The sequence below is a fragment of the Limulus polyphemus genome, unplaced genomic scaffold (assembly GCF_000517525.1).
Source record: "Limulus polyphemus unplaced genomic scaffold, Limulus_polyphemus-2.1.2 Scaffold1132, whole genome shotgun sequence".
In the NCBI taxonomy this organism is placed as follows: Eukaryota; Metazoa; Arthropoda; class Merostomata; order Xiphosura; family Limulidae; genus Limulus; species Limulus polyphemus.
The window spans coordinates 68,522-80,255 of NW_013666742.1; the positions used below are offsets into that span (position 1 = coordinate 68,522).

The 11,734-nt window shown below is 35.5% G+C and overlaps 1 protein-coding gene across 1 annotated transcript in view; it reads right to left on the minus strand.

Moving 5' to 3' along the window:
- The window catches only part of LOC106462280 (phospholipase D LbSicTox-betaIA1a-like), a 13,809-nt gene extending 7,137 nt beyond the window's left edge, over positions 1-6,672 (minus strand). Inside the window, exons 1-2 of the mRNA XM_013922182.2 lie at positions 6,607-6,672; positions 5,791-6,034 (exon numbers count right to left, since the gene is read on the minus strand). Coding sequence (XP_013777636.2) covers positions 5,791-6,034; positions 6,607-6,669 — 307 coding nt within the window. The 5' untranslated portion in view covers positions 6,670-6,672. The remainder of the gene's footprint in view (positions 1-5,790; positions 6,035-6,606) is intronic.
- Positions 6,673-11,734: the final 5,062 nt, after the last annotated feature.

Genomic DNA, 11,734 nt, shown 5'->3' on the forward strand with positions numbered 1-11,734 from the left:
AGACAATTTGAACTGGGTAAAAGCATCTCAACAAAAGACCAATTCGAAGCTCTCAGTTATTATATTCATAGCTCTCAGTTACCATATTCATAAAGTGAAACAAGCGTGTACATTATTGTCGTGAGAACTGCAACAACAACCAAAACACAAAAACACATTAACAGCCTTTAAGTCGAACAATAGGAATTTGGTAGAACGTCGCTGGTAATACAGTGTAGGAAATGAGATCCCTGGGTATCCATTACGAGAAGGAAGAGTGAAATAACGAATATTTTTCAATATGAATGTCGATTAGTGTTTATATTGATTGAATAAAAGCATGTGTTCGTCTACATCTTTCAGTGAATGACTGTATCACAACAATATAATTTGGATACGATTTGAAAAGGGTAATGAAATAAACTTTATTGTTTGTTTGTTTTTGTTTTTAATTATGCACAAAGCTACACAAGGGCTATCTGTGCTCTGCCCACCACGGGTATCGAAACCCGGTTTCTAGCGTTGTAAGTCCGCAGACATACCGCTGTGCCACTGGTGGGGGGAGGTGAACGGCAGGGTGATGAGTATTATCAATTATACCACAAATTCAAGAGCGAAACATTAGTTATTATTATTTATTCTAGTTGTAGTTTGATAAATACATTTATGTTTTATTTATTTTGTGTTGTATTCGTTCTACTTGTAGTTTGATGTATTTATAAGTCAAAATAAAGAATTTTTTCATTTTAATTTAGTACTTGTTTGTCTTTTTTTCGAACTGCAGTGAATGAGGTGTTGTGAAAAACTTATAGGAGTGAATGATATTGGAATAGGTTGAGAACTGAGTTAGATGATATGTTGAAGTTATGGCTTCCCTACGTTAAATAAGAATGACCAGCGATGGTTAACATAGTGAAGTGTTAGACTTAACAGAAGAATACAGTTAAAATTCATTAATGCTTGTGTAAGTGCTTAATGTTGTTGAGACAAATAGCTGTTTACCATTTTTGGATGTTTTAGTAAAATAAGGATAAATTGGAAACTACTATTTGTCAAAACCTTTCTCTGTAATCATTCTGCCATATCAAAGATCTTGTCACACTAAAACTACTGTGTTTTACTCTTATTTGGACTGGATACTAAAATTGTATTGTTAACAGGAAGACATTAATAATGAGTTATTATTAATTAAGTACATAACAGTAGAAAGAGGTTTTAATCCTTATATTGTTGATAGAGTTGTCAAAAACGAAAAACAAGGATGAAAATATTAAGTTAAAACCACTTTCTAAAAAGTAAGAAAAAAAAGAATGTTTGATACTGTCATTTATACCCGGTTTATCTTGTCAAATAATGAAGGAATTTAGTAAACAAACAAATGTTTTTATGATATATATATAAACCGATAAACAATGTTAATTAAATTCTTAATATAACTAAACGTAGAATGGATTTAATAGAAAAAGTTGGTGTATGTATAATATCATGTGAATGTGAAAAGGTTTATATAGGACAAACTAGAAGATATTTAAAATACCGAATGAATGAACACAAAATAATTGTTAAAAAAATAATATTACTATTTCACCATTAGCAGAAAATATTAATGAAACTAAACATACACCTCAATAGAAAAAAAAGTTTTATTTTAGTATAACCTAAAACTTTCATTGGTATGAATATACGTGAATCATTTGAGATAATGAAATATAAAACAAAGTAAAATTTAAATATTGAATAAGGATGATGGACCTGATAGAAATGTTGTCAGTAGATGATGTGAAGTTCTGTAATATGTAAATTGTATTAAGGGCATAAATAAGCGTGATTCTTGCAAAACATTGAACTCCTGCAGATGACGCAGTAAACACGTCAAAACATTGGGTGTGTGAGACTGTTTCCAGTCTCATTTTTTTATATTTATCCTGAACAGTAATTTATTTGGTATTTTATTGTATTTTTGAGACTGTGAACAAACTCATGTTTAGAATCATGTACAATAAATCATTGTTTATTGAAAACTGAGTTTTTAACAGTAAGTACAATACAGGATCTCGTGTGTATTGGTTGATGGAAAAACATGTTTAGGAAGAAAAATCAGTTAATTGATTCAGTAATCCAGTGAAAGGCAACTGTTCAATGTCCAACATAAATATGCACACTGTATTTTTGTCTTTGTAACTAGATAAAGACTGTTTTAATTTTTTATTAAACTTCTTCAGTTTAGTTAAATTCAGTACTGCTTCGTTATTTATCCTTCTGATTCCCTTCCCCCTGTTATAAAGTGGACCTATCTAATACAGTTTGCAGAAATCAGTTGAACTTGAGAATACAACAGAGTACGTAGAAAACTGAAAAATTTTGGTGCCATGACCACAGGATTTTATTATGAAATTTCTATTTCTGCTAACATGTGTATTGCTCTTACTTAAAATCTTGAGTTATAAAAGTTTAGAGGAATGCTTCTCACTTAAAGAATGACATTTTGTGCAAGTAGAAGTATTCATGACTAAAAGGGAGAGTTTGCCACTGAAGAGAGATGGTTGTACAAAAGAGAAGTCCTCTCCTGGATATAGCACTTTTGCCAATGTTGTAAATGTCATGATGTTGATTTTTCTGCAACTTCAGACTCAATGAAATCAGCTAATGTCTTATGTATCCACAATGGTAGATCAGGTATTGCTCCTGAATATCGATCTTTGTACATTTGATTAAGATTTACTAAATGTACTGGCATATAGCAAGTCTGGGACCATATAGGGTTGTCTTTATAGAACTCCCAGGCTGTCAATAACTGCCAGAGTAATACAGCCACAGCTCTGTCTAAAACTGCTGAAGATCAATTGAAAGGAACTGGAAATATTACTAGTTATCAAAATTTGCCAGTCATAGCTGCTTCACTCTCAGGTGAAATAGCAGGAAACCGTGGGAAAATACTATAAAACATGGGGAAGCCGTGAGCTTCTCTGAACCAAGAGGCATCCTGCCAGGGTAACCATGGGTTGCAAGGAAACCCTGAGTAACAGAAAGTTTTTGAATGACTTGCCAAGAGTAACTCATTGCTCTGCTACCATGGACCAAGACCAGCTACCTGCTCAATAGTCAGTCCTTAAGTATGTCTATCATCCCATACCCACAATTTCTGCAGCATTTTCATCAGGAATTAGCCAAAAACTGCAAAAGAGAGGCTTGCGCCTACGCTATACGCTACGTGAATCCAAAGAGATTTTGTCCCAGCGTTCAAAGTGTAGCAACAGAAGATCTGAGCCATTTTTTTGGAAGTGTTTTAAGTAGGTAACTGCTTGGAAAGGATAGAAGCAGGAGTAGACAGTCCAATACCTGATCCTGAGCTTTGACGTTCCATTACTGAACTCCATCAAGGATTTGAGAAATTTTATCTGGTGGTAAATTATAATATCATTGGGCCAAGTTCAAGGCTTATAAGAGGAGTCACCAATGAGAGTCTGCCTATTTACATAGATAATGTATGTCATTTGCACATTAAGACTTATCATGTGATGGCATTGGCAGATCACAAAGATATACTGGTAAATAAGTCCATTGAGCGACTTCCAGTTGAAACTATGTGGTATCACCAAAGTGTCAGGGATATCCTCACTTTAACCAAAGGTAGTTTTAGAATTGTAGCTGGGTATAAAATGGTAACTTTAAGCAGATCACTGGAGAGGAAGAGGCCCACAGTGTCACTTGCTGTGGCTACACACCAGACTGACCATCCGGCTCGGGTATCTCCACCATGCCAAGCTCGAGCTATGTCAATGTTTAAACAGCCACACATACATCTTGGCTCTACGATACAATCACATCAGTTCCTAGTGAATGGACAGGGCTATCCCAGTCCTCCTATAGGTTACAGCATATGCTAATGATGCCTCAGAACGAGAGGAGTGAAGTGTATGCTTTTTTTTAGTATGTTGAGTAACTGGCAAGAGAAACTGCCCATACTTTGCTGAGAAGCAATGGTGGCAAGACTAGCAATTCCAAATGATTGCTCAGCAGACCCATCAGCGCCAGTATTTTGCCAAATAGCAGGATGGACAAGACTAATGGTTTTAAGTGATGGCTCAGCATGTCCAGGAGAACCAATAGCAAGTGGTTAATGCTATCTCTACAACTCCAGAAAACTAATAGAGCCCAAACTGGCTTGAAGAGTATGGTATACAGCTTGCACTAGTTAATTTGATCAACTGGGATTTGTCATGGCTGGGTAGATCTTTGTGAATATATAGGGGCAAGAGAGTGAGCTCCTGGTTAACAAAGAGCAGCCCGACCTTGGGTAGATCATACAATATATTAATATTTCAAACTGAAACCACTACTACAGTCAGTGAATACCACCTTCGTTCTGGCAAATGGTGATAGATATGACATAAGTGGAGAGGTAGAGCTTTTACTGTGTGTAGGAAATGACATTTGTAGAAGAAATATAGTTATCTATGACCACGGATTTGGCATTGATATCCTCAGGATGGACATACTGTGAAAATTATCAGTTTTGCCTGTGCAACTGATGAAATGTTCCATGTGAAAGTTATCTGATGTTAGCAGGATCAATTCCAGGAACAGTGGACTACATATGTGTATGCAGTGGAGGAAATAACAACACCCCTGTATATACAAATTGTGTTCCATGGTTTGTTACAAATGAAGTGTAGTGAATCAGCACCATGTAACATGGATATAGAAGCCACGTTATGTACGAGCTATTTCCTGTCCAGAAAGCAGGCAGCATTAGTTTGGGCAGTTATCTGTCCGAGGAGGGACGAGGTGTTGGTGTTGTTTTGTAATTACATGCAATTGATTATTCAGATTTTGTTGCTTTGTTATCCTCTGGAGATAACACTTATTTTGCTGTTATTTTTGTGTTTGCTGTAATACTGGATGTTGCGCAAAGAATATAGACTATGGTAGTGTCATTTGTTGATAGTTCAGATGATATCTCGAGGTTATGGCCTACCTTATATTAAATGAGGGTGACCAGTCACATGGGTAACGCTAATCACTGTCGGTATATTCTACATTTCCCGTTAATTAAAAAATATTAGATTTAAACAGTACTACACGGGACCTCAAATGATTTTATTGATAGAAAGAGGAAAGGAAGTCAGTTAATCAATTCATCCATCTAGTATTCACTGGAAGTACACACACACACTTTATTTTTGTCTTTGTGAATAAATAAAGATTGTTTTAATTTGTTATTAAACATTTTGTCCAGTTTGTTTATTCTTTAGCTCAAACTTAGTCGATTTAGTATTTTTCCTTTATTAAGTGAACCTACTTAATAATTTGTGCAGAAATTAGTTTATTTCAGTAATATTACACGGCTAGTTCCGATGCTAAGTATGAAAAGCTTATGGCGTTAGTACATAAATTGGTAAGCCTTATAAAATAGCTAACATTTTTGGTTGCAAATTCTGCACAGTTTTCTGCTTCACAGACGCAAGTTTTTTTGTTGTTTTTTTTTACTTTTGTTACATTTATATCATGCTATCCAGTTTTGAATACTTTTAAGGCTGAGATCAGTTGGTGCGATAAGCCTGTAAGGAGTTCATTTTGAAAGGCTTAGGAAACTTTATCAGCATATCTTAGAAATGCATGAGGTTTGGGCGAAAGAGTTTTTGTACATACTTACGTATGTTGATGTGAAATAAAAACTATGTCAGTAGTCGCTCAAAACGATGTTTCAGGTGTGGAACTTCACGGGGAATGTCAAGAATATTACCATTCTTTTATCCTCGGAAGCATCTCTATATTTAACTATGTACAATGTATGAAATCTGGCGTTACCTGAGGTTGTGATCTCATGAATATATTGTAAATGCTCTATGATATCCTGGAATTTATCACAGGTTCTGAAACAATCACAAGGAAATCCATGACGGGCCCAGCGTGCTGTTCCGTTTTGGAGAAACGTGACGTCTGTTTCAATCCCATTAGCTCCTTTGTCCAGATACTTATTGATGTCTGAAATGGTGTTTACCATATGAGCGATGATGTAGATCGGTTTTGCTTGACTCAAGACAGTTGTCACCTGGAATAAAAAAGTAAAAAGTCAGATTAAAAATTAAAATTAAACCCAACGTTGCAGTTTAGGGGTGTTATAAACTTTGTTTGACATAACTCTGTTCAGTTAAAATTAAATCAACGTTTCGATACAGAAGTACTATTGAATACAAATTTTTAGTTTAATTTATTTAAATTTGTAATTTGAAAACTTAAAAACAAAGTTAGTTTGCGTTTTTATGAAGGATATATCATTGTTTACATTAACTTAAATCAGTTTGTTTTAGCAAAAAAATTACACAATAAGGTTCCCTGATCACCAGGAGGAAATGAACCTCAAGTTGTAACGTTGTAAGTCAGTAAACTTATCCCTGATCCATTGAGTGACAACTTAAATTGGAAATATATATTAACTTGAATGGATTAATTTCCAGAGTGACCTGATGAACAAAGATTAACCTACAAGTATATAAATATTTATTACTTCTGCGTGATTATTTAAATTCCAATTTGTTTTAATTATAATATTAAGGTTAGTTGGAAACTTCTAAACAATATGCTCTGATTGAAGTAGAGAACGATAGCAACACAAAGCTTTACCTGAACAAACAACACAAACAGAAACACGAGTTTTCGGTGATCATCAGTAGTATTTTTGGCCATTTTCAACGATCCTGTTTTAGTAAATCGATTTCTATAGAATTAAAGAACTTATTAAATAGTTTGGATTGTACGGATTTGCATCTAAAAACAATTATGTTTGCCATTTTTGTCATATTGGAGATAACTTATAGAACTTCTGAGAAAATTGAAAAATATTACATGGACTACCACAGTCGTCTTTTCGTTATATATATATTTTAAAAATTATATCGAATGTATTTCTAATATCTATCTATATATGAATATCAAAGACTAAGTTCTCATTCGTAGTATAAATATCACATCAACAGTCTTTAATCACGTAAACTTCATAACCAAATGTTTTAAACATTTCCAGAAAAAAAAAAAGGAATCAAAGCGGAGAACATTTTACAACTAATGTTCATTTAACACAATGAGAATTATCAAGAGAGTGTAGATTCAAAATGTAGATTCATTATAATTACACACAAAATGGCTTATCAGAAGAATAAATAACTGACAATATTTTACGTTGTTTATTTTATTAATTCTTGAGTAGTTTAGAAGAAATAAACCAACAAACACCAGAGCATTGTCACTCAAAACGGATATCAATTTATTTAACTTTCAGGTGAAAAGTATCTATCTTTTTCTGTGTTTATGTCGCTACTATAAAGCAGAGAATAAACTCACGAATCTTAGCTTTCAAATGGCAATGAGAAGGTTTCCTGTCACTCTCTTATCAAGCTCAAAATTGTAACTCTTTAAAGTGGCAATAGATGGCAATATGATCATACTATAATATTTGCTATCTGCCTCAAAAGTACGCATCATATGGCCCGCCATGGCCAGGTGGTCAGGGCGCTCGACTCGCGATCTGAGGGCGCAGGTTCAAATGCCCGTCACACTAAACATGCTCGCCTTTTCAGCCGTGACTAAGGTGTTTATCAGTGAAAATTGGGGGCATATCATCTGCTGATGGCGCCCCCATAAAAAAAAAAAAAAGAGTACGCATCCAAGCTCGTTTTCCGTAAGTCTGGTGGTTAGTGCGTTCGATTTCCAATCTGAGGGTTTTGGGTTCGAATCTTCGTCACCGAACATTCTTGCCGTTTCAGCTATGGGGGCATTATAATGTGATGGTCAATCTCATTTAAAAGAGTAGCTTAAGAATTGGCGGTGGGTGTTATTGACTAGCTGCCTTCCCTCTGTCTCTCACTCCTAAATTAGGGAAGACTAGCGCAGTTAGCCCTCGAGTAGCTTTGCGTGAAGTTCAAAAACAAACATACCTTCTCCGTATTTTCATTTGAGATAGAAGAATCGAACGAAAACTACACTGCTGATATGGTTTTTATTCCACTTTTTAAGTTCAAAGGGCATACTATCATGAATCACGGCATCAACAAAAATAAGATTAATGACGATTGATGAACTTTGAAACGTGAAAAACTTCAACAACCAAAAACGAAACAGTTGCACCAGAAAGATATTATACAGTTCGGTTTGTTTGTTTGTTTTTAATTATGCACAAAGCTACACAAGGGCTATCTGTGCTCTGCCCACCACGGGTATCGAAACCTGGTTTCTAGCGTTGTAAGTCCGCAGATATACCGCACTGTGCCACTTGGGGGGCGATACAGTTCGGAATGTGTTATATACGTTGCGTAATACCAGCAACCACCGAGCATACACATTTTAAAAATTTAAAGAAATCATTCAGGAGTTATACTGTGGGATATAATACTGAACTGTGAGTTTGCCAACCAAGGTATTGGCATTTACGACTTAGCAATTTCGACGTAGAATGACAGTTATGATGCTCTAGAACTCGGAAATTATAAATCCCCGATCTGGCGGCATTACACTTCTTTGTTTGTTTGAAGTTAAGCAAAAAGCTACACAACTGGCTATCTGTGCTCTGCCCAACACGGGTATCAAAACCCGGTTTCTAGCGTTATAAGTCCGTAGACATATCGTTGTGCCACTGGGGGCAGACATCACACTATCTACACAATTTCAATCAAACAATATCAAAAAGTTCTTATACATGCCGTTTCACACGATTTTATATCGGATGTGGTTGTCACGTGATTTGCGTATTCAAATTTGTTTTAAATACCACGTACATAACCCTGTAGCATATTAAGTATTATTGGAATGTTTTGCTTTTGTTTGTTTCTTTCTTGGGATATCGGATTTTAGCGTTGTAAGCCCGCAAACTTACCGCTGTCCCTGCGGGAGACAGGGTGTTTTGCTACTTTTAGTTTTTAACTATTTGTAACTAGTATTTCTTCTCTGATAAGGTTAACTTTACTTTTTAAGACCTATGTGCTTCCTTGTATTTTTTTTGTTTGGTTTGTTTTGAATTTCGCGCAAAGCCACGAGAGTTATCTGAGTTAGCCGTTTCTAATTTAGCAGTATAAGACTAGAAGGAAGGCATCTAGTCATTACCACCCACCGCCAACTCTTGGGCTACTCTTTTTACCAACGAATAGTGGGATTAACCGTCACATTATAACGCCCCACGGATGAAAGGGTGAGCATGTGTCATGGGACGGGGATTCAAACCTGCGACCCTCGGATTGCGAGTCGAGTGCCCTAACCATTTGGCCATGCTTCCTTGTAACTACTTACACCATCATCCTCTGTGCTTGATTCAGTAAAGTTGTTGGAATCCAATGTCTTAGGCCTTCTTTATGTAGGCTGGGATTGTTTGACCCGCTCCGGGAAAAAGAACTGACAAACCAGTTTTCTGGCATGAAATTTAATTTAAGTAATAATAATAATAATAATGATAAATAATAGGTATTAAAAGTTAAAAAGTAATATTGTGCTATTAATTTTAAACTTATACTGATAGTCTGTTATATATCACCTCAAAAAACTTTGAGTAACATAGTTTGCTTCATCAAAAACACCCTCTCGCTGGCTCAACGCGAAGTCTGAGGACTTATAACGCTAAAAATCAGGTTTCCATACCAGCGGTAAGCAGAGCGCTAATAGCTCATTGTGCAGTTTGCACTAAAAAAAAAAGAAAAAATTCATAATAAATGCACAGTCGTTATAAATGAGTGAAATGATAAAAAAATATCTTAACACATTAGGGCTATACAAAATGCCTGAATGGTAATACTTACGCGTACACGAAGATTGTGGTTTCTACCAACCGGTGACTTGATCGTTACAAGTCTACTTAGACGTGACTGTAACTGGTGAAAAAAATTTTAGCTGAGAAATGATTAAAACCAGGAAGTGGCCTCTGGGGTTGTTGCCAGAAGTACAATTCTTATTATAAATTATTTTCAAGTCAAAATCAGCGCTGAAGGCAGTGGTTGTGTTCCGCCGAGTTTCGAAGACGAAATGAAACTTGCAGACGTAATTGCTGATATTCCAAACTTTATGTCACAACCTACTAGTTTTAGGTTGATTAGTAATTACTTATATTATCTTGCTACAAAAAAAAGAAAAAGAAAATATTTTTATTTATTTTTTTATTTGCGAAGAGGTCGTTGCTCTCCATTTTTCTTCTTTTTTTTTTGATGAGCTTAAAACATTCCATCCTTACAAACCTGACCTTCAACTTGTAGAGGTTGTTCACCGGTATTAAAAATTCAATACCTGTTGTTGATAGCCTCGAAAACAAGATTCTTTGTTGCTTAACAGAAGACAAAACATTAAATAAAAATATTTAAGAGAAAATATGGTTAAAAGAGCATCGAATCCGTTAATATTAACAAACATACCGACAGTTGGTTAAAAGTAAAGGCCAATAATTTACTTGTATTACGGTTATACATGTTTCTAGATGCAATAATGAACTTTATCGCTAGTCCCGCTACGGGATCTATGATTACTGTTTGTTTGTTATGGATTTCGCGCAAAGCTACACGAGGGCTATCTGCGCTAGCCGTCCCTAATTTAGCAGTGAAAGGCAACTAGTCATCACCACCCACCGCCAACTTTTGGGCTACTCTTTTACCAACGAATAGTGGGATTGACCGTCACGTTAGAACGCCCCCACGGCTGAAAGGGCGAGCATCTTTGGGTTCACGGGGATTCGAACCCGCGACCCACAGATTGCGAGTCGAGTGCCCTAACCACCTAGCCATGCCGGGCCAATTATGATTATTTAGCAACAAATATGTATTCTCACTTTCACGCAAGATGGTAGCAGAAACAGTCGCCCATGTTTATTCGTGAGGCGCCATTTTGAATGATCAAAAGTAGATAACGAAAGAGATTAGGGAAATGTATGTATATTCCTTTGATACGATTGATATGTTAAATTTCAGGGATATCAATCAACGGAGGATCCAATTTGCTAATGGGGAAATAGTAATTACTTAAACTTCCCTTTGCTTTTCAATTGATATAGATCAAACATTATTTATTGGTTAAATGATGCAAACGTTTTGTATTTTAGATTTCATGAAAAATACGAAGTTTAACCGTTTTGTTTTACTTTCATTGACACATATGTACTTAAAATTTAAACAAGGTAACATAAATTCAGTATTATTTAAATACACGAACTAGTGTAATTGAGTGTTTTTTTTTTCGTGCTGTTATTACGAGTTTACTCTTAGTTTAATGGAAATATCTTACAGTTATCGGTAAGAATTCACCAACAATACTTGGGAAACAGATTACACAAGTAGGAATCGAAAGGGTTTAAGTTACATATATATATATGTTCTAATTCTGACTCTAATTATCATTAGAGGAATATTGTAAAGGGGCACACTTGTATTTCTTCAGGCAATACAATAATAAAGGCAGTGTGCGGAGGAATTATGAGGTGAGAGGGGGCAAGTGCCTATTTACCTACAACTAACTATGGTATAATCGTGAAGTTGTATCTAAAACTGTCAGAAAATCACCTTGATATTATCTGGACATTCACAGGTTACACGTGCAACATCCGAGATTATGAAGTCTGACGATGTTTACTGAAATGTATTTATTTTTATCGCTCCCCCCTCCCCCCCGAACTTACACATGAATGAAGGGAATATTTTCCTGTTGTATTCTTAAGCCTGACGAACAAACTTGGGCTAATGTTTCGAGGCAGAAGAAATAAAACATGAGGTAATACATGTGAAATGAT